Genomic DNA, 21,984 nt, shown 5'->3' with positions numbered 1-21,984 from the left:
CCGTAAGAAGAGGTTCTTCCCTGATCTTAGTTCTGTGGTGCTTAGTGCTAAGGTTGGAGAGAACAGATTTCCCACCTGACTTCATATGACTTTAGGGTGACTGCCAAGTTAGAATGCTTTGCCCAAAATGACCTTGATGGGGTTCAAATTCAGAGATCTGGCAAGCCTCATTAAGACCAGGTGTGGAGGCTTCCCACTGCTGCATTAGATAATGTTTTGGGTGCAAAATATAGCCTTCCTAGCCATTTGCGTTGTGCTGATAAAAAGGGATGTGGCTAATCTCTCTTCACCCAATCAAGGAACCAGCAGAAATTATGCCTCTATCGTTATTTAGCCCATGTCTCCTACATAAAAACTCTAATCTTTCTCCATTTCAGCTATTGAGCATTTTAGGAAATTATATCAGGAAAACAAAGTAGTCAAAACTACACAATTTGAAAACTTGGTGCAATAATTTCATCTGCATGTTACTTCCTTGATATAATGTAATGGCTAAAACTACTGATAATTACCTGCTGAAGAAAGTGTATGCTTTAAGCAAGTCTCAATGTGGACGATTAATCTGAGGAAGTAATTTGGCAGCAGTGTTGCTTGATCTTCATTTTTTGCAGATCTCGCAACCAAGAGCATGTCTGTCCCAGATGAACTTGGAGCATGTGGGCATTCTAGAACCTCCAGCTATGCAAGCCAGCAGTCAAAAGTTTCAGGTAGGAGGTTTCTTGATGTGCACTATTAATTACTTCAGTAGATTTAGCAAAAAAAAACACCCCATGAGATTAATTTCCTGCTTTTTTATAAGCTGTGATGGATTTACAGACAATATAAGGAAAAATAGGAAAACAATTTTAACAGCAAAGGCTTTTATGTGGAAGCCATTTTAAAAGCACACCCTTGACATGAATTACAAAAATGGTCAAAGGGGTAGGCATTACTTTAAAAAATGCTACTCCTGTGTTTTTAACTGCGTTGTGAAATTAGACGGCTAACACTTTCTACTGAACCTCCATTATAGGAAAAGCTTTATTTCCAAGGGACATGGGAAGCTGTCTTATACTGACTGAGTCAACCCATTCGTCCACCTAGCTCAGTATTGTCTCTACTGACTGACTGACAGCTATCCACCAGGGTTTCAGACAAGGTACATTCCCAGATGACAGGGGTTGAACTTGGGACCTCCTTCATGCAAACCAGAAGCTCTAACACTGAGCTACAGCCCTTTCCTTAAAGGGGAATTCAAATACGTCAGGCTGCCGTTTAAAATACCAGGAGCAATGCCAATTAAAAGGAAATGTCAGTGACTAATTTGTAACTAGAGTGGCAAAGCCGAAGTGAAGCAAGACAAACTTGCATTTCTTTAGTGCAATGCAAGCACTTAAAGCAAATTATTATGCTTGTTGAAGGTTAGCCACCACTGTTGAGTCATCAGGAAGCCCAAAAGATGTCCCCGGGGTATTGTGACTTTTGAGGAGCTACACATGCACAGAAAAGTCAGTCAGAGTGAATTGGGGAAGAGATTAGTCAGAGTAGTCAAAGAGACTGTTTTAAAAATGTTACGCTATGAACTGCCCTGAGACCTGTGGGTATAGGGTGGTATACAACAACAACAAAAAATAATAAATAAATAAATAACCAAATTGCCGCTTTAATTATTTCTTTGAGCCCCTTCCCTGGAAGAAGTATATTAAGCAGAGAGTTAGCCATACAGGACAAGAAAGGAGCAAGTTTTCCCTTCATAATCTTAACCAATATATGTTCCAAGGGCTTTTGGCCTATCCTCAGTCCCCCAATAGTCTTTCCCCTGGATATCTGTAGAAAACAAGCTTCGGCTTGTTAACTAGCTATCCTAAGTGGTAATGAACCTACATTGCAATGCCAGTGTCTTGTTGCAAGGAATGACTTCCAGATTCACAGCAGAGCTCTGAGGAAGAATTTCCTTCTGTCCCCTTTGCCTTAGAATAGGTAAAAACTGCAATCTGATTGCCTCTCATTCTATTAAGTCCCTTTCTCCCCCTGTCCTAAACTTGGATTCAATTGTCTCATTTATATATTTAACCCAGTAATCCGGCCCAATCTGAACACTTGTGTACTTAACTGTGATAACCATACAGTCTTCCCCTGCCTCCATTTTTCTCCTTTCTTTGTTGTGCCTATTTCTAGATTAGAATTGCTTTGGGAACACAGACCTGACTCCTTATTCTTTGTAAAATGTCATGTTCATAGATGGTCATGTGCATCTCATTGTCTAATTATTATTTTTAAGTTATTTGATACTGTGTCTGCCTCTTTGATGTACTGTATTGGAAGTAAAATTATTTTCTGATTCTCTCACTAACCAAATGAATTCCAAATATTTGACACGAGTGTCATATTCAAGGTAGAAGTGGAAACCAAAATCCTGCAATTCAGTGAAGTATAAGCCTTGGCATCAAAATAGTAGTTCTGAATCATTCTCTTCTAGGGTATAGCACCTGCCACTCCAGATCATCCAGTTTCTCTGATCTCTGTCATAAGAGAAATACTTCTGTGGGAAGCACATCAACTGGTATAGGTAGTATTCTGGAGCCATGCGAAGAAGCTGAAACCAAAAGCACTGAGGATAATTTGGAAGTGCCTGTGAAAGACACAACCTCAGAAAAATTCATCAGGTACAAGACTTGCAAAATACTTTTCCCAGTTTGCTCAGGTGCTTCTGCAGAAATATTTTAGAATTGCACTGTGATCTAAATGTTATATACAATAAATATTTCGTAGGCATCCAGTGAAACAAGATTCTGTGGAATCACAGCTAAAAAGGGTTGATGCCACCAGAGTGGATGCAGACGATATTGTTGAAAAAATATTGCAGAGTCAAGACTTCAGTTTGGACTCAAGTGCAGAAGGTTTGTAAAGCACAGGGGGTGGGTTGGGGGAAAACCTGATTAAATTACTGGCTCCAAATTTCCTCATTCCTGAGTGGGCATGTATTCCAAATGAGTTAGGTCCAAAGTGATCCTACCATGAGCAGAAGACAACTCTGCTCACAGAAGGGAGGGAGGATCTGCAACTTCTGCTGACTCCCTTTTCCACTTGCAGTCTCCCACATCATTCCCAAGGGTTTCTGAATCCTGGGACGGGGGTTTTCATGGGTGCAGAAAGTTGCACCGCAAAGGAAAGGGGCAGGAAAGGTCCATTCCACAAATGGAGTTCTACAAGCTTATTCTTAGATCCAAGTCAAGTGTGATAACATTGCATGTTATGAAATTTGACCCTTTCTTTTTCAGAGGAAGGGCTAAGACTTTTTGTAGGCCCTGGAGGGAGCACTGCTTTTGGAAGTCATCACTTACCCAATAGGTATGTATACTAATTATACTTACCTTCCCTACCTACTACACAATAAGTAACAAAGACCACATCTGAGCAATTCTAAAATTTGGAAACATGCTCCAGAAATCATCTGGACATAACCTTTTGGGTTTGTTTGTATGTAATTTGAAAATTGAACTGCTCTTTCATGACACCTGACTACCACTTGTAGTCTTGTAATACTCACTGACCACCGGTAGAATTTTGAAATGCAAATTGATCATTAATGTTAATGTATTTATAAAACATTTTAAACACTGTGCTGAGATCTGAAAAGCAACACAGTCCATGTCCACAAGCTTACAGTCTAATGCACAAGATATAAAAGGGGGAAAGGGAGGGAACAGGAAAATTAGGAGTGAGGCTGATGATTGAGATGAATTCCTCATTTGATGTGAAAAGCAATGATAACATTCCTTTAAAGGTACTGAGTGTCTATGACTTGCAGTGTCTTCAGTGCACCTTTTGCTAGAAAAAAGGGCCTGCTGCTGTTTAAACAGTCTTCTAAAGACGAAATTATTATTTTTTTCCAAAATTGGGTTGAATTGTTGATGATGGTTTATTAATATATCTTTAATATTTAGTGGTTGTAATCTGATTTCTGTGTTACATATGGTGCCTGTGATTAGCAATAGCTTACATGTGCATCAAAGCCTTGGCACAGACCACAGCATAGAGTTATTGGTTGGGAATCATGGAAAAATTGGCTTGGATCCAGAATGTTGGTTGAATTCCAGTCCCTTGAAATCATATTGAAGTTTAGTCGTGAGCTAATGTGTTCCACAGAGTTCAGTGGAGTTTAAGTGCAACTAACTGAAGAATCCAACTCCCAGTGTTCAAGCATATGTAATTAAACCATTGATTCTATTTTGTGGGTATTTGTTTCAAATTAGGTAACATACTGGGCATAGAACTAGATGTTACAAGAGATACTAAAGTCTTCTCGGTCAAAAACAAATCAAGCTTTCTCTCATATAATATCTAAAAAAACAAAAATGTGTGATGTGGTAACATAGAGCCTTGACTTTTCTCTTCCCTTTCATTAGCTACCACTCACTTGGCCATGAACATCACACATTGCAGAGACACGTAGGCTGCTGTGTTTTGAAAGCAGCAATTAGCCTCTTGTAATAAATATCAAGTTTCCTCCTGTTCAAAAGTGTAAAATTCTGTTCCAGTATTTTCTACTGCCTTTAATTTTTCAGGGTTGGATCTGGAGCATATGAGCAAGTGGTGATTAAACGCTAGAGGAACTGGACTACAGTGGCAGAATTCTAGGAACTCCAGAACTTGCTTATTTCCCAATACTATTGAAGATGGGTGCTTCCAAAACACAAGTTTCCATTGACCTGAGTTGTCAGATTGGGTTGCTCATACTGAAAGTGCCCTCTTCTGTTATCTACCTGTGGTATAAGGGCAAATTTTTCTTCTTCAAGTACTTTGCCAGCCATTGTTAATGTGTTGGTAGATTTGTTACATTGTTCTATGTGTCAATCAAAGCACCTTTTTTGAGGATAGGACAAATGGTATCCGATTTGACTTTACTATGGTGAAATCAATTGTCGGTATGTAGAAATGCATTCAGTGATGTTCTCTAATTGCAACCTGGCTGCTGTTGCTTTTTAATCCCTTAAAAAGACAAGCACATCTATTTCAGTCCTTTTCTGGGAGTGAGAATCTTGCCTCTCGAGTATTGACTTAATTGTTCCTGTCAAACTAGAATTGCTACAAAATAGGAACAGCTGCTTCAAGGAAGTGAGCCAGTCAGCTGTGCTTTGAAAGAAATAGGATTAAATACTGCTACAAATGTGTGCAACTTTAAGGCTAAGTCACATGTGAGAACTAGTTTATTACTTAAAATGAGTGACTAGCTTTCACAAAATTAAATCTGTATCGTATTACACAGTCCTCACTGCTGACAAGATTTGAACCCTTAGTACAACTTTATAGTATTCAAAGATAATTCTTGCTGACATTTGGTGTGTACTGAAAAATAAAAGTACTACATCATAGGTGACCTCATTGAATAATAAGCAGTAATAAAAAGTTTAGGGCATACAGTAGTATGTTGTTTAGCTCATACAATATTAAATCAAACCGTTTAACACTTAAAAGAGTGCCTTGTTCCTGAGGAAAAAGGAGGTCAGAACGATTTCTTATAAAGCTTTAAGAACAACCATTAAACAGCTAACATAACTGCTATTATGCTTAAGCTGTCAAGAAAAGCACTTTATATAATTTTCTTCACCCCATCTGAAACCAGAATCTTGTATTTTAATTAGAATTGCTAACTCAGGCCCAGTGTAAATGAGGCATGGATATGAGCAAATAACTTACCTCTGTACTTGCTCCATTTAAAAGGTATCTGCCCTGTTCTACCTGATACACACATTGGTGTTTGCAACTGCCACACATGTGGTATAGTGCAGTGCAGTGCTGGTCATGCAGAATGTCTGCATAGCTTGTTTTAAGTCATCTCATTTTAGTCCATTTCATTCAACTGTTGTTAAGACAGAACTCATTGATTTTGGTGGAATAAATAGTTTCTGGTACATATAAATTTGAACAAATGAAACATGTAATGTGCCTATGCAACAGTTTTGACAAAGCATTTTCTGACAGCATAAACAACCCATTTTATTTTTGTAAAGAATTTTTTGGGGATTTGGAGTGAAGGCTGCCAACAATTCAGAAACATATTGACAGTTAGTAGTGGACTTCAGATGTCAAAAAAAGTTAGTCACTAGAATTAATCAGTATCTTCAAAACAACTTTGAGTAAGCTAAAGAGAGTTACTTGACCTTTGTGGAACACTGACGTTCTTATGAATTCCCTGGAGTTGGTCAATGTTTGTTATCTTTCTCAAGAAACATAATGAAAGATTTAAGTTGTTAGCTAAATGAAGGAATTTTGTATCTTGGAGATATGTCGCAACTCATTCTTATTATTTAAATCATATGTGTGAATTGTTAAAATGAGAACCATTTCTTCTGTATTATGGTACCTGGAAGTAACTTGTCACTGCTTCATAAAACATTTTATTTAGCCTGAATTGTTCTAATTGAGTTCAAGTAAATATTTAATTTTTTAAGCTGCTGTTAAAATAATGCAAAGAGAATACACAACAAAACTTACTTTGAAACATACAGTGATCTAGGTAAAATTGAGTTTGCTCTTAGTGTGTTTAAGTAGGTCACTAAACTAGTGTGCAAATTTGTTGAAAAAATGCTAGTTCTAAAAAGTGTCGGTCCTAAAAGATGAGTGATTTGGAGAGAACAAATTGGCATAAGGGAGAAAGAACACAAGGGATAAAAAAACTAAGGTCACTAACTACAAGGGAACTATCATGTTCAACATTCAATAAACTTTATGTATTGCTTGTTTACTCAGATGTAATGTTGGTCACTCCTAGTGTAAATACCTGCATTCCCTGACTTAATACACCTTACACAAAGGCAATTTCTCTTGTACCCATCACACTGGTAATTTTTTTGAATTCCATATGATAGTTTCATTAAACAGCTATTATGCACTTTAGTCAACTGAGCCATGTTAATGAAGTGATTCCATTTGTGTCCCCAAGACATGGGAAATGAACTTCATATTCATATATGGCATTCATTTTGTGAAAACTGTACAGTGATACCCAAAATTAACATTTTTTAGTAAAGTCTGATTTTTTTACCATAAAATACTTGATGTAAAGTGGTCTTACAAACTCAATAAAAGTTTTGTCTTCAACCTGCATTTTATGTGCTGTTTTTCTGAACAGAGAATCAAAACAACAAAATGCAAAGGGTGTTTGCAATAGTACTGTAACTAATTTCACTTTATTAAATTGAAAGGAGCAAATGAATGGCATTCCATCCCCACCAAATTATTAGCTTGAAAAGGAGTGGGGTTATCTTTCCACTTCCTTCTTTCTAATACAAAATAGTATGTCAAAAGAATACAGGCTAAATTTTGAGAGGAGCTGTATCTCATTTTTAGGTTACTTCCCTGCAGAAAAAAGGCCCAAGACAGGAATAGTTCAGTTGTTTGGGTCAGGTGGTTTCCTGATAAATCTTTTGTATTCCTTGTACTAAGTTTAATACTGATCTATTACAAGTTTAAAAATTCAAGATGTTTTTTTGGTAGAACCAGGGCTCTTCCCTTTCCTAGAGAAGAGAATCAATTAATGATTTAAGCCTCTCTAGCTCCATTGCTTTCTTTGCTCATCTATATTGGAACCTCTGTACAATTTAGTAGTCTGATTCAAAGGCTAGAGGAAATTAAACTGCATTTTGTATTGAGGCCTGACTTGCAGACATTCTGGAAAGTCAGCTTTCTCTTCCTGTGCTAGGTTCACATTTTCTACCTGTGTTTATACCCTGTCATCATGATTAATTCCACTGATACAGATTGCTGTGATTTCTCAAAATGCTTTTTATGCTATTTTGATTTGTTAGGTACTTTTGTTCTAAAACATTACAAGTTGAATGATCTATTTACTCTGTAAAATCTAGAGAAATGACAGCCCCAAAGCATGAAAAACAAAATATTCCAGTATTAAATAACATTTCGACACTGATCATTCTTTGGGACAAAAAAATGTATCTCATTTTGTTTCCATTATAACTATTAAAGCAGTTTACTTTAGGTATTCACTAAGTAAACTGCTGTAGTGGTTGTCACTGTAGTAAGACAATACAAAACTTTGATGACAAAAAATACTAAACATATAACATGTTTTAGAGCACCATTCTGAGGCCTTGCCACAGCTTTAGTGGTTCCCCCCTTTGTACTGCCTTTTGTCATCCTCTATGAGTCCCACCTGCAGAAAAGTTCCTGTTTGTTATTTCTGTGAAAAGCTCGCATTTCCTCTGCAGAGCAGCTACATCTCCATCAGCAATTTAGCTGGCACCCCACGCTTACGGGCTTATCGTAAACATGATCAGTAACTACTACTTGTGTTGGTAGAAAGGAATACTTGGTGATTATCTGTCCAGGGAAGAGACTGCCTTCAATCCTAATACTGAAGAAGTGATTAAACTAAACTTTGCAAACAGGATTGTCTTGAACTATTTAAGTGATTTAAGTGACTATTTTATGTAGTAAGCCCTAGCAGAAACTGCTGGGTTTTCTTCTCTATTCTCATCCCAAAAATGATTCCTCTGAAGCGACACTATAATAGCAAAGAACACCAGGGAAAATTAGTGGCTACGGTTGTACGCTCTGCAAGGGCTTGGAATCGGGCCAGGCTGGGAAGTGATGCAGTGTTCTGGTTATAGTACAAGGAGAAAGCTGCTGCAGTGCAACTGTAATAGAGAGCATTACATTCTAAGAAGGTAGAAGTAAAAAAACAATAATCTATCCTAGCATTTTTAAATGTGACCAGTGAATTAGGGAAAAGGTCAAAGAGCAACAAGGTACCAAACCATCTCTTCTCTTGCCCACTCATGTCTGTTGCCTCTGGTATAAAAACAACACTGCAGTCGTCCTCTGACTCTTTACCAAGGTGGTGGTGATAGGAATATTGGGGAAAGCTGCATCCCTTTTTGTTAGATGAGAACAGGATGCCAAGCAAATGCTTTATGGAGAAGCATGCCACCTGGTGGTTGAAATTGTTGCAAGCTTAGTGAGATAGAATTGTCTAATATTTGTTTAGAAAAGGCTGTTTACTGTTACACAGGAACAATATTTATGTACAACTACATCTGCTCATTTGCCAATCTGTTTACCAACTACTGTAATTAAAGAAAAGCATACTTGAACAGGTAATACATGCAGGAAGCAAGGCATAACTTCAGTTACTTGAGGCTTTAATAAGGCTATCCTATGACTGGTGTTTGCAGTACTGCTAGATGAATGAGTTCCTTGATCAAACCATTATAAGGTTGAGACTAAGGAAAAGAATTGCTGCTGCTCCCTGCTGCTCCTTTCTATAATCAAAACCTAGCAGTCCCCCAAGGTTATTCTGGTACTTTGGGGGTTAGAATCAGTTTGTGGATGAGTTGAGCAAATGTATTTTCCAACTTTGTTCAGCAAGTAGTATTCTACAATCTTATTTGAAAGTCCTTATTGGACAGTATCTACAAACCCATTTCTATATAGAACAGTGTGAATGGTTCTGAAGAAAACTATTTTAAAAGCACACACAGAGAGAGCATTACACCTAGCATTAACTTAAGCAACTAATTTAGTTCTCAACTAAACTTATACTATAAAGATACTGATAATGGTGGTGTTGCATAATATAGTACACAAACTTCTGCAAAACCACCTTCCAATTCCAAAAATGCATCTTAAACATTACTTTTTCTGTTCACAGACAGAAAACTGTTTTCTGACTTCTGTTCTACTAACTACTGTTGTAAGCAGTTGGGTTGAGGAAGGTACATGTTTATTTCTCAATCAAAATAATTAGGTAGGAACATCTTATTCTAGCCCACCTCAATACAAAAAGATGGCACCTGATCCAAGTATTTAGTAGCCAGTCCAATCTGCTGAGTTTTTAAATCCAGCAACTAGCAGAATTCTGCTCACTGGACTCCAGTTTGCGAAGTAGTACCAAGAGCAAGTATTTTTGAAAGCATTTGCTAATTCTCCAGCTCTTCATTTTCATATTCAGCATCAATCAGCACTGCAGATCCGTCATGGCTGAGTGCAACTTTGCCAGTTATGAGATTGCTTAGTGTTTCAACTGTTCCACAAAGTTTATTCACTTTAGGAAAAGAAAAAATGTTTGCAAGAGGTATGTAGACAGAGTTTCCATTAATAAATGGCTGCAAACTTTTATTGTTGGCTTCTGTTAAAGGCAGATGCTTGAAATACTTCAGACTATGGTGAGATGTTTGGATTTTGGGTTCTGTTTCAGAGTCATAACAGGGTTTTTTATATTCAGATTTTACGTGGTCCCAGAGTCTCCTTGCAATGATTTGTGCTGTCCAAATAACTTCATTGACCACTGCAGTCTGCAAATACTTTTCATCTTTAAGGCTTGGATATTCAGCTTTGAAAAGCTTTGATATGGAAAACAAAGATGCGGCTTATTTATTGTTAGCACATTCTAACTGTTCAAAGCATTTCACATACTCAGCATTTTATGTTACAGAATATTAAACTAGGCACAGCTCTACTGGACCTTTTCTAACATGTTTACAATACACAAAATAAAGCTGAAAACCGCCTGTCCTTACTTGTTTGACGAATGCAAATATAATTCTCCTGCTGATTTTTAAGACAGACCATAGCCTACAACTGTGTGGCTTTCTGACCATAAAACGGTTGTCCATGCTCCTCAGTTCAATTTTCAATAACATCTATCTGTACGTGTGATTTTTAAAAACAAAAAACCTCAGAAGCAAGCCCTGTAGTATGCGGTGTAAGCCTCCCTGCAAAATTAGGTAGAATTTGGGCAAACTAGCAAGAGCCCTATCACAATACAATCCCTTGCACGTCTGCTGAAAAGTAAGTTGCACTGAAGTTAATGGAACTTGCTCCTAAATAAGTATGAATGGGCTTCCAACCTTAAAGTAACAAATCCTTAGTTTGAGTTAGCTTTTCTTCCATAAGTTACCCACTTACTGGAAATAAAACAAAAACAATTTTGAGCAATATGGTTGACACTCCTACACTGCCTTATTCCCATCTTAAAAGTACAATCCAAGTTCAGAGTGGCCCACCGAACAAAGTGTTAGGCTTGGACCTGGGTTTAAATCTAGCTAATACTAATGGGAATTATAGGTTAAAAAAAGGTAAAAAGGTGGGAATTACAGCATAGGGTCTAAAGGCTTACTTAAGCTATTAAAAACAAGTGTGCTTCTACAGTTCAATATCCAATAATGCTTACTAAACACTGAAACCGGGAAGAAAACATTCTAAGTAACATTTCCCTCCCTGGATAAATGATTTCATGTTTGATAATATTTTAGGGCTAATTAACAATTATTCTCATTCTTTTTGTCATTTTAAATGCCCAGTTGCCTCTCCATGCCATGTATTCATCAATCATAACACATTTGTTTTGAAAGTCAGAATCAAAAGAACTTCTTTCCTAGTATGTATTGTGACACTGACTGCTGATCAGTCACAAGGTTCACTAGATATCAATTCAGCACAAACTCAATACATAGACTTCTATTTCAGTTATCGTTTTATGTTTTACTATGTAACCACTTTATACTGAATTTATTCCTCCTTACAGAAGCAAAAGATCCACTTACGGTTTTATAAACTTGTTCCTTGCATTTCTCAAAATGTGTAGGTCCATCATTCTGGTATTTTCTCACAAACACACCTATTTGTGTACAAGTTCCAACATCTTTTTCAGGAGGTGGGGCTCCTAATCCAGTAAACTCCACTGTATAGTCGTAGCGAGCTGCAACATCTTGGGCCCTAAATTTATGACAAAACACCAAACTGTGCAAGTAACTTTGAAAGACCAATCCTAACAGCTCTATCTTGCTCATCAAACATGTGTATAGTGAGTACTGCTAAATTTCCCATCACAAGTACAAGCCATTATTGTGAGAGAGGCATTTCTTCCTTCCTATTAACAATGCCTGTGTGGATAAGTAGATGTAGAGAAATGGCAGCAGTGACAGGAGATTGTAGCTGTTAGGAACAAAGACACCTCCTCACCAGCCCAACAGACAAGGCCAGTGAGACAAAACAACTCCTGTTCTGTCCAACCCTGAATTTGGAAACAACACATGATTGTTGCCAACAAACTTTTGTTCTGTCAATTAGAACTATACCCAGCCTTCACTGACTACCAGGAGTCTGTTCTGTTCTTTAGACTAAGAAATAGACAGCAAAGAGCATAAAGCTTCACCCTCATTAGAATAGGAATGTGAGAGTTCTCAAACTGGACCATGAATATTCTTAATAATTCTTAAGCATTATTAAGATATGTGTTTGTGTGAAGGTTTAGTGGAGCTGGTATCCCACAGAAGGATGGTGGGAGAAGAGGAAATTTGGAGCTATGGTGGAGCAAATAGTATGCAGGAATTTTGAGACAATCCCTATACAGTGGTGCCTCGCAAGACGAAATTAATTCGTTCCGCGAGTTTTGTCGTCTTGCGATTCTTTTCGTCTTGCGAAGCACGGTGTCGGGAAAGTTTTGGAAAAGCTTCAAAAATCACCAAAGTCTTTAAAAACCTCAAAAAAGGCTATGTGTTGCTCCTCGAAGTCAAGTCGCAACTGCACCTCTTCAAGCAATGCACCCTGGGTATTAACGGTTTTACGAAAAAGGAAACAAACTTGCAAGACGTTTCCATCTTGCGAAGCAAGCCCATAGGGAAAATCGTCTTGCGAAGCAGCTCAAAAAACAAAAAGCCCTTTCGTCTAGCAAGTTTTTTGTCTTGCGAGGCATTCGTCTTGCGAGGTACCACTGTATTAGAGGATATTCCTGCTTTGAGACCAATCCCACTTCACCTAAAAAAATCTCCGTATCTTTAACTACTACAATGCCTCGCAATGGTGCTCATGATTTTTTTAAAAAAAAAATTGAATCCCCACAACGAAGAAAATACATAGATCAGAAATTGTTGTCATTTCTTGTCTCACCTACATTCCACATATTGTGAGATTACTGGGGTGGAAAAAGCTACACCTAGACAACCAATGGTTGTCCTTCACTTTAATTACTGTTATTTCCAAAATGATTAACATATAAGGTAGGCATGGCAGTCACCACAGTATATTCAAAATCATAAAAGCTTTCAAAGGGTATAGCAAGGTTTTATTTTATTCCCCAACAGCCTACACTAAAATATACACCAGTTTTTTTGTTGTTTCACTTTTTGGAAGCATATAAAAGATGGAATGAACTTACCAGTTCTTAAATTGTGAACGATTCCATTCAAATTTATGATCTGGGTGTCTGAATAATGTTACAGTTGGAAGCAAACAATTAAATTCTGAGTTTGGTGTTGTTATTACGACCATGGCTGGAGACATAAAACCAAATACCACTTCTGGGAATTTGTCCAGCTCTTCTGCCTCCAGGTGTTCTATTCTGAAGATAGAAGGGTTACAAGGATCTTCTTACCAAGTAGATCAACTGAGTACAGTACATACTTGAATGAAGTAGCAAAGCTGCACAACTACAGTAAGTCTGATATAAGAAAAAATACCTTCTCAAGATAACTTTTTTTTCTGTCTAAAAGTATGACACTACTTTATACTTGATCCAACTCGCCTAGTATTATATATTCCAGCTATGCAGTTCTCCATAGTCTCTAACCAAGACCTATCTCAGTCCTTACCTAGAAGTTCTACATCTTATTAAAAACTGACAAATCATCAGGTCTGGATGACAATCCACCCAAGAGTTCTTAATCACCATCTATATTTTGTTGTTGTTTAGCCGTTTAGTCGTGTCTGACTTTTCATGACTCCATGGACCAGAGCACGCCAGGCACCCATCTATACTTAAGGAATATATGTAAAACCATTTTTAAAGGGATCCAGGTGGGATCTAGGATTTTACAGGCCAGTTAGTATAACATTCGTTTTGGGAAAACTGATGGAAAGCATTATTAAAGGTAGAATTACAAAACATACAGAAGAATAAGTCTTTCTGAGGCAGAACCAGGCCTGTTTCATCAATCTAATTTAGAGTATAAACAAACATATAGAAAGAGGTGATATAACTGACACTGTACTTAAGATTTTCAAAGAGGTTTTGATAATGTTTCTGTTAAAGACAGGAAATAGAGTAGGAATAAACAGAAAGTTCTTTCAATGGAAGGATGTGGAGTAACAAAGGATCCGTATTGGGGCCTGTGCTTTCTAACTTGTTCATAAATTATCTGTAGCTACTGGTAAGCAGTGAGGTGATTATATCAATTGTACCAAAAGGAGTTCAAAAAGGACCTCCCCAAACAATGGCAGTAAATTTAAGCAAGTGTATGTAAATGGATGCCCATTGGAGCAAAAAAAATATCCTCATTTCACATATATGTTAATCTGGCAGTTAAGTCTGAACTGCCAAAGACTGTATAAGAACTAGACCTTTGGGTCACTGTGAATAGCTCGAAGATGTTGACCTAGCATGCAGTACATATGAAAAAGGTGGATTTTATGTTAAGAATCATTACAAAAATGATTGAAAACAATACCGCCAGTATCAATCCTACTGCCGATATCATAGTGCTGTTGGACAAAATCTATGGTGCATCCACACTTGGAATACTGTGTATAGTTCTGCTTGCCTCTCCTCAAAAAGGATATTGTAGAGTCAGGAAAAGTTCAAAAAAGGGCAATCAAAATGACACCAAAGTTGGAAGATTCGTAAGCCCTAGTTCATATTGTCGGGATTAATGGCGTTTCTCAGGTACAGAAATCTTTTCCAGTTTATAAAAGTAAACAGAAGTTTTTCTAGTATATTCTTTGTATGTGCAGAAACTGAAGCTGGAACATGCTAGAAAGAATTCTAGCTGCTCAGCACTTTTCATTTCTGCTAAGAAGCAAGGTGGATATTGTTTTGACTACATCTCCCTTCAAGGTAACTGGGAACATGTATCAGCTACCCAGTGACCAGTTACACTTTACTTTTGATTCTCTATCTGCCTGGATTCTTACTTCCTCACTCTCGGTGTATTCTTGTATAGTGTTAGATTTTATATGCTGAACTGAAAACCCTCAGTTTTCCATGAATGTTTCTATGCCCTTTGTTCCAAAGTATTGCTACACCACACAACAGTCTCAACCATCCCAATTGTATTAATTTGTATTGTCCTAAGTTTAAGAAGTTAAAAGATGGCACACTCCTTTATTTTTGAGAAGTTTATTGGAACTAGGGAAGAGGAATGTGTGTTATATATGGTAGAAAATGTATTTAAATCGACATGCTTTTAAAACCAAAACCTGAAAAACATTGCCAAATAAAATATTTCAGTAGAATACTCACACTTCAACGCATGTTATCATATCAAAGCCCAGCATACAAGGGTCTTTGTGAGCAACTGAACCCTGATAGAGGATAACTGTCAGACGTCTTTCACTTGGCTGGAGATAGTCACCAGGAAGGGGAGATAGTGTATGCCTACAAGCAAACAAGTTGTACAATATACAAGACCTCAGGTGACATTTACTTTTAACCATACTACCCCCCACCTCATCTAACTACTGGTGCACCAGGAAGTTCCAACTGACTCTAGCTGAAATGGAAGGCAAGTCTAATAATAATAATAATAATAATAATAATAATAATAATAATAATAATAATAATAATAATTTATTATTTATACCCCGCCCATCTGGCTGAGTTTCCCCAGCCACTCTGGGCGGCTCCCAATCAAGTGTTAAAAACAGTACAGCATTACATATTAAAAACTTCCCTGAACAGGGCTGCCTTAAGATGTCTTCTGAATGTCAGGTAATTGTTTATCTCTTTGACATCTGATGGGAGGGCGTTCCACAGGGCAGGCGCCACTACCGAGAAGGCCCTCTGTCTGGTTCCCTGTAGCCTCACTTCTCGCAATGAGGGAACCGCCAGAAGGCCCTCGGCGCTGGATCTCAGTGTCCGGGCTGAATGATGGGGGTGGAGACGCTCCTTCAGGTATAAAGGACCGAGGCCATTTAGGGCTTTAAAGGTCAGCACCAACACTTTGAATCGTGCTCAGAAACGTACTGGGAGTCAGTACAATATAATACTGGATTTGCTGAGACTCTACAGTCTGCACAGGAAATGCATTTTAATGCCCTTACTTGACAGCATAAGAAACAACTGTGCACAATTAGAAGTAACTCTCAGTGCAAGTTTGATGTTTCAATTTTATTCTTTTTCATCATTTAATATAGTAAAAATGTCTATGCATTTTACATAAAAAAATTAAACAATAACATTAACAAATTATTTAAAAACTAGATAAAAATGGGAACACGGCAAAACACAACTGAAGATAAACTCTGGAAGATATTTTTCTTGGGTATAATTCCCACAAACTGAGTATCTTACTTTCAGCAAAAACAGTACAATTTTTTTGTGTGACTGTCCCAACAACATTTAAGGCTTTTTAAAAAGGGAAATAACTTAAGAAATTGAAAATGGAGAAGAGTGCAGTTTGCTGACGCCGAGCAAAGCTTATCAGGAGCTAACTACTCTTTCAGATGTATTAGAGAACTGCTAATAATAATATTGGAGAGGTCCAACCAGAAACATACATTGTTCCAAATGTAAAATACTATGGCATAGGATATGACACATAATAATATTCATCCTCAGATTAGTTTTCAGTATTTTTTCTCAGTTGACATTGCTTTTCTTTCCACTGCTAGATTGAGGTGATTTAGGTATATTCTGTGTACTCTACCTAGTCTGGTACTAGCAACGAAACCACAATATTAAATATTCATTTGTTAACTATTAATATTAATCAAAAGAAATATTTTCAAACCTAAAAGGTGCTAACGACTCTGAAAAATACTAATTATGAAGCCATGTGAAGAAGAGCAAACCATGGTGATCACACAGTTTCCTAACTCCAGGGAAACAGTGTTATTGTCACTGTTTGCACTGTAACACACGCTTTCTTAATTAGACTGATCGCGGTTGGAACAGATAAAGCTAGCTGCACAGTGCTCCACGAGACTCAACCATCACCTGATTATCAGAGCCAGTGAATCCCAGTGCACCGCCAGGCCAAATGAGAAGGCCCAGTGTGGCACATGAGCTAGATTCCTCACCATTGCTGTAGCCAACCCCCAATCTCGTGTTAGGAACTGAATGGCTGATTTTGAGATATATATATATATATTCTGAAATTTCCAAGCCACAGCAAATAGCTTTTGCAAAAGAAATTAAAGGATTTTTTTCTCCTTACATATTCTCCTTCATCACATCTTCACTAATATCTAGCCCAACAAGCACTTCAATGCAGCTGCAGAATTTCAGCATCCAGAGTAGCCTGCATTCAGCACATCCCAAATCTGCCACCTGTCAATTAGAATTAAATACATTAATAGTCCATAACTAAAACTGATACAACTTTAAAGTCCTTAGTAGCTTAGGAATCGAAACCGATCCTTAATTCTGAATTTGTTTGCACTTAGGGTGACATACAGAGGGTTAGTCATACTCAAAACAGACAACTTAGTTGGGTATCACCCTTAGTTTGCCAAAGGGCAGGGAAGATGTGAGATCTGACTCCACTGGGGTGGTGTGGGGGAATCCAAGGACTCAGTTAATGCAGGATAAACTCTGTGGTTAGCATTAAGGCAAAGTTCTCTGTTAACTCCAAACTAGGCAACCATGACTTAAAAGTCTGTTAACCAACCTTAAACCATGTTTCCTGATTTGGACTTAACAGTGAAATTTGGGCTTAACAGAAGCTCTTTGTACCAAGCATACAACAGAAGGAAAGGAGATTGTGTGTGCGTGTGAAAAATTCTATCTGGGCAGCAAAGAAGCACTTTTCCTCCCCTCCTCTCCTGGTTGGCACAAGAACAGGTTCTGTGACTACAGTGTTAGCTATACAGCTCCACGCTACAAGCCCTCATGCTCCTAGTCAGGGTTTGGAATTGGTCTCCAAGTGGCTGAGACACTTTAAAATAACGCAGCAAATTTGAGACAAGAGACAAGTAATACAAAGCACCCCCTTATGATCACCCCCACCCCCATATAAGTTTTCCTTATTTGTACTATTTCCGCATGGAAGTGCCTGTCTAGCTCAATTATGTTTAAGTGTGTCACATCACAGCAAGACTAAGGCCAACAATTCTGAAGCAGTTAGCCATACTATAAAGAACATATTTTGCTAAGAAACATATACAAACCTTTTTAGGTTTATGTTTACTCACTAACTGTTTAACAAACAGGTAGCGTTGTTTGTATAGTGGTGGCATAAATTTAATTGTCCTTGTCAGTTCATCCTTTTGCATTTTTGCATCCATAGCCAAGGCTAAAAACAAAAGATAGGAATGTTTTAGAAATACTATATAACAATTATTTTGCAGCTTGGAAATTCCTGAGCATTCTTGGCTCCTGCTTTCCTTTCAGTCTGAAATCTAACACAAAAATTGTCACCATTTTGACAGGTAGCATTTTGGTATCCCATGTGTTTATTTCCTTCACATCTTTTCTCCACGAAATTGGTTGGCAAAACTTGATACAAACATCAAGATTAGTTTCTAGCTTTTGATATAAAATATGTTATTAATGCATACATTAAAGCCTTTTGTTTATTGGTTATTGTTAATAATGCAAAAGAGGCTACTACCAGTGCTTCTTTTTCAAGAAAAATAGGTGCTGGAATTCACCATGAAGTTGTTACAGTAAGTCACTGGGTGACTCGAGGTAGCTCTGAACAGATGCTGGTTTTGCAACAGGAACGTTCACCACCCACAGAGGTGCTAAAAATTACAGCAAGCTATCTCTCTAGCTGGTTTGGGGGTCACCCTTGGTTCTGGTGCAGGTCAAATAAATGCCCCCCCAAGTTCTCTTAAGATTCAGACAGATGACTAGAGCAACTCGGAAGAGCCCTTACACAAACACTCATGCATTCATGCAATGGTAGAGGTCTGGCTGAAAACCCTAAATCCCACCACCGCTACATGTCAGACACATCGAAGAAAAGGAAATACAAATTGGCCCTGCAGCTTGACCAATCACAGCTAGGAGCTAGGTGGAGTCATAAATCTTTTAAAAAGTAGACTTGCACACACAGGTCAGATTCCCTTGAAATGTTCGTTTTGGGCTTCTCAGAAGTACATAAAGGCAGTAAGTAGGCAGGGGCTGGAGCCAGCCCGCAATGGCACCCCCCTCCCCACAAGAGGTGCCAGAACTGTGCTCCGGAGCACTCCAGCTGAGAAAAAGCACCGGTTACTACCATCATTTCCCATTGCATAATTGTTTAACACTTGAAAAGGCTAATTGCTCTTTCTTAAGCACATGCACTTGGAAGTAAGCCATACTGTAATCTACATGCATTGCCTCTGAGTAAATATGTTTTAAGATTAAGGTATAAATGTTAATTTGTTCTTTATTAATAGCCATAATTTTAAATAAATCCAGCATGCAGCACATACCACATTTTAGTACTGTTCAGGCATTGCACCTGCTGTGAACAGACGGTTGGCAAGTCTAATTAGTATGAACTACAAAATTATAAAAAAATGTTTTGACGTTACTGGCAACGCTGCTTTTTCAATGATTTTATGAGGTTGTCTCATTAAAATGTTCCAGAAGCTTCTTGACAAAATACTAAATAAGGGGAAATATAGTTTTCTTTTTCCTGTGCTGAGGCTGTCTCTGACTGGCAAATGTCTAGCTTTCAGGACAACTGAAATAATTGTGATAAACGCTGTCTCTAAACACACTGAGACAGAAGAAATGTTAAGTGAGCAGGCTCACATTACACACTGTACCCAGCCCCGAAATTGGGCACTATTTCTCCTGTCAGTCTGCTCCATAACACCCCCAAGTTCAATAGATAGGATTCTGCTCTGAATGCTTCTTTATTTGCACAGCACTATTCCTTGCTTTTTTTATAAAAAAAATACTTGTTTCTCTTCTGCTTTTTTAAAATTTACGGTGCAATCAGGAGGCATTCTGCAGCAGCTATTTAGCTATAAGAAAGATCCTTCTGGCACTATACTAAAGGCTAATGAATTTAAGCTCAATTCTATGCACACACATTTGGGAGTATGCCCCACCGAACTCAACAGGACTTGCTTCCGATTAGATAGGATCGTGCTATAATTTTGAAGCCTAGGTTTCTCTGGACTACAGTTCACTCCAACATACATGAAATCAAGATCAGAGGAAGCATACTTCTGAATCCAAGATGGAGAAGGGGCCATAGCTCAGTGGCAGAGCATGTGATTTGTATGCAAGTCCCTGGTTTAATCCCCCAAATCTCGAGACATTCTGTGTGGGGAGGGCCAATGTTTTTATTTGTCACTACATTATGTATGTTTGCTTTTTTATATTGTAAACTGCCCTGTGATGGAGGGTGGAAGAGAAATTTAATAAGATAAATAAATAAATCCATGTAGACAATACTGTACTGAACAAGGTGGATCAATTGTCTGTCTCGATATAAGGCAGCTTTCTATGTTCCTATGGTTGGAACAAGCAGCAGGGGAAAACCATCACCTTCATGTCCTACATCCAACGAAGGGGGTTCTAGTTCACCAAAACATATGCCATTCGCACAGCATTAGAAAAAAGGAACCTTGAAGCGCCACAATAAAGGTCCCTAGATTTAGGCTGCAATCTCCCTATTTGGAAGCAAGTAAACTCAACGCAGGTATCCCTGCGACAGGGTGAGCTCCTGTTGCTCGGTCCCTGCTCCTGCCAACCTAGCAGTTCGAAAGCACGTCAAAGTGCAAGTAAATAAATAGGTATCACTCCGGCAGAAAGGTAAACGGCGTTTCCGTGCGCTGGTCTGGTTCACCACAAGCGGCTTAGTCATGCCGGCCACATGAGCCGGAAGCTGTATGCTGGCTCCCTCGGCCAATAAAGCGAGATGAGTGCCACAACTCCAGAGTTGTCCATGAGTGGACCTTTACCTTTAAACTCAATGAGACCTATTTTTGAGTCAATATGCCTAGGGTTGTACCATAGATCTACTGCCCAATTTTGCTGCTCTTAAATAAATGTAAGCCTAGCACACCACCTAATTTTTATATTCTATATTTTAATAATAATAATAATAATAATAAACCTGCCTAGATTCTCTTTGTTCTCATTTTCCACCTACCAAGGAACCTGTGCATTTCACTTATTAGTGAAGAGACTTGGAACAGCTGGATTTTACATTTATAAGTACCAATTATAGTTTCAAATATGGGGCTACTGAATGCACCTTCACAGAAGATTTAAGCGCATTCTGAAACCTGCACAGCACCTAATAGTCTCCTTTGAATGACTGCTACCTCCACCCACATCCAGAATTAAAACGACCCAGGAATCTTTGGATGGAGGGCAGTATACAAATGTAACAAATAATAATAATAATAACAACAATAACAATCAGCTAGGCTCCCCTGGTCCTGTTTACCTTCCAATCCAGCCTGAAGAAGAGTCCTAGCGATCTATAAAACAAAAACAAATAAACCTTGCACAGTATTTTGCAAAGTTTTACTTAACCTAATAAAAGGCTTGCTGCAAACTGAGTGGATTTTTCTTATTATTACAAACCCACACGACCACCTCTTGGCTTTGACAAGGCTATTTGTAACAGACTACCAACACTTGACATTTTAGGCAAAGGGACAAGGGGCGCCTCTACTTTCGAAAACTCGAAGGCCGCAGCCTGCTTCTCGTCTCCGGATAATTTCTACTTTAAAGAAAAGCAACGTGTGTGTTTTGTGGGAAGAAGCGGTGTTTTCACTCCTCTTCCTTCCCAAAGGGCATTTTCCGAGCAGCGAAACGGAACTGGCTCGTCCAGAGGCCTTTCACCGTTCACCCCAGCTGGCCCGGGCGCATATCGAAACGGTGCGGCCCACTCTGAGGTGAAGCGCTTAAGTCCCGCTCTTCGTACTCTCGGAGCCGTATCTGAAGCGCCACTGCTGCCGCCGCCCTAACGTATGCGCAGCCTCAGCCCAACCGCCCACTTCCGCCAGCGCCCGCCGCTCTGATTGGCCGCCCGAGCCCGGGAAGGCCCTTCCGTCACTTCCGCAGCGGCCGCCATCTTGTTGGCGGTTGGCGGA

General features: G+C 38.5%; 2 protein-coding genes across 5 annotated transcripts in view; one reads left to right on the top strand and one right to left on the bottom strand.

Annotated features, from left to right (window-relative positions):
- EEIG2 (EEIG family member 2) overlaps positions 1-7,083 on the top strand; it is a 30,490-nt gene extending 23,407 nt beyond the window's left edge. For 2 of the 4 annotated variants that reach the window (XM_053391569.1, XM_053391568.1), the window contains 5 exons: positions 612-707; positions 2,459-2,645; positions 2,752-2,879; positions 3,261-3,330; positions 4,548-7,083. In XM_053391569.1, the coding sequence (XP_053247544.1) occupies positions 612-707; positions 2,459-2,645; positions 2,752-2,879; positions 3,261-3,330; positions 4,548-4,590 (524 nt within the window). In that variant the 3' untranslated portion in view covers positions 4,591-7,083. The remainder of the gene's footprint in view (positions 1-611; positions 708-2,458; positions 2,646-2,751; positions 2,880-3,260; positions 3,331-4,547) is intronic. The other 2 variants (XM_053391570.1, XM_053391571.1) reach the window with 2 other exon arrangements.
- A 70-nt stretch (positions 7,084-7,153) lies between these two features.
- Positions 7,154-21,889, bottom strand: HENMT1 (HEN methyltransferase 1). Its single transcript, XM_053391567.1, has 7 exons — positions 21,333-21,889; positions 18,106-18,230; positions 17,154-17,266; positions 15,239-15,373; positions 13,160-13,342; positions 11,547-11,718; positions 7,154-10,343 (listed from the first exon to the last, which is right to left on the bottom strand). The coding sequence occupies exons 2-7, from the start codon at positions 18,220-18,222 to the stop codon at positions 9,921-9,923; spliced, it is 1,143 nt and encodes a 380-aa protein (XP_053247542.1). The 5' UTR covers positions 18,223-18,230; positions 21,333-21,889; the 3' UTR covers positions 7,154-9,920.
- Positions 21,890-21,984: the final 95 nt, after the last annotated feature.

This window comes from Podarcis raffonei, chromosome 6 (assembly GCF_027172205.1).
Source record: "Podarcis raffonei isolate rPodRaf1 chromosome 6, rPodRaf1.pri, whole genome shotgun sequence".
In the NCBI taxonomy this organism is placed as follows: domain Eukaryota; kingdom Metazoa; phylum Chordata; class Lepidosauria; order Squamata; family Lacertidae; genus Podarcis; species Podarcis raffonei.
The sequence above is the reverse complement of the archived record's forward strand: the minus strand, read 5'-3'. Positions and strand labels throughout refer to the sequence as shown.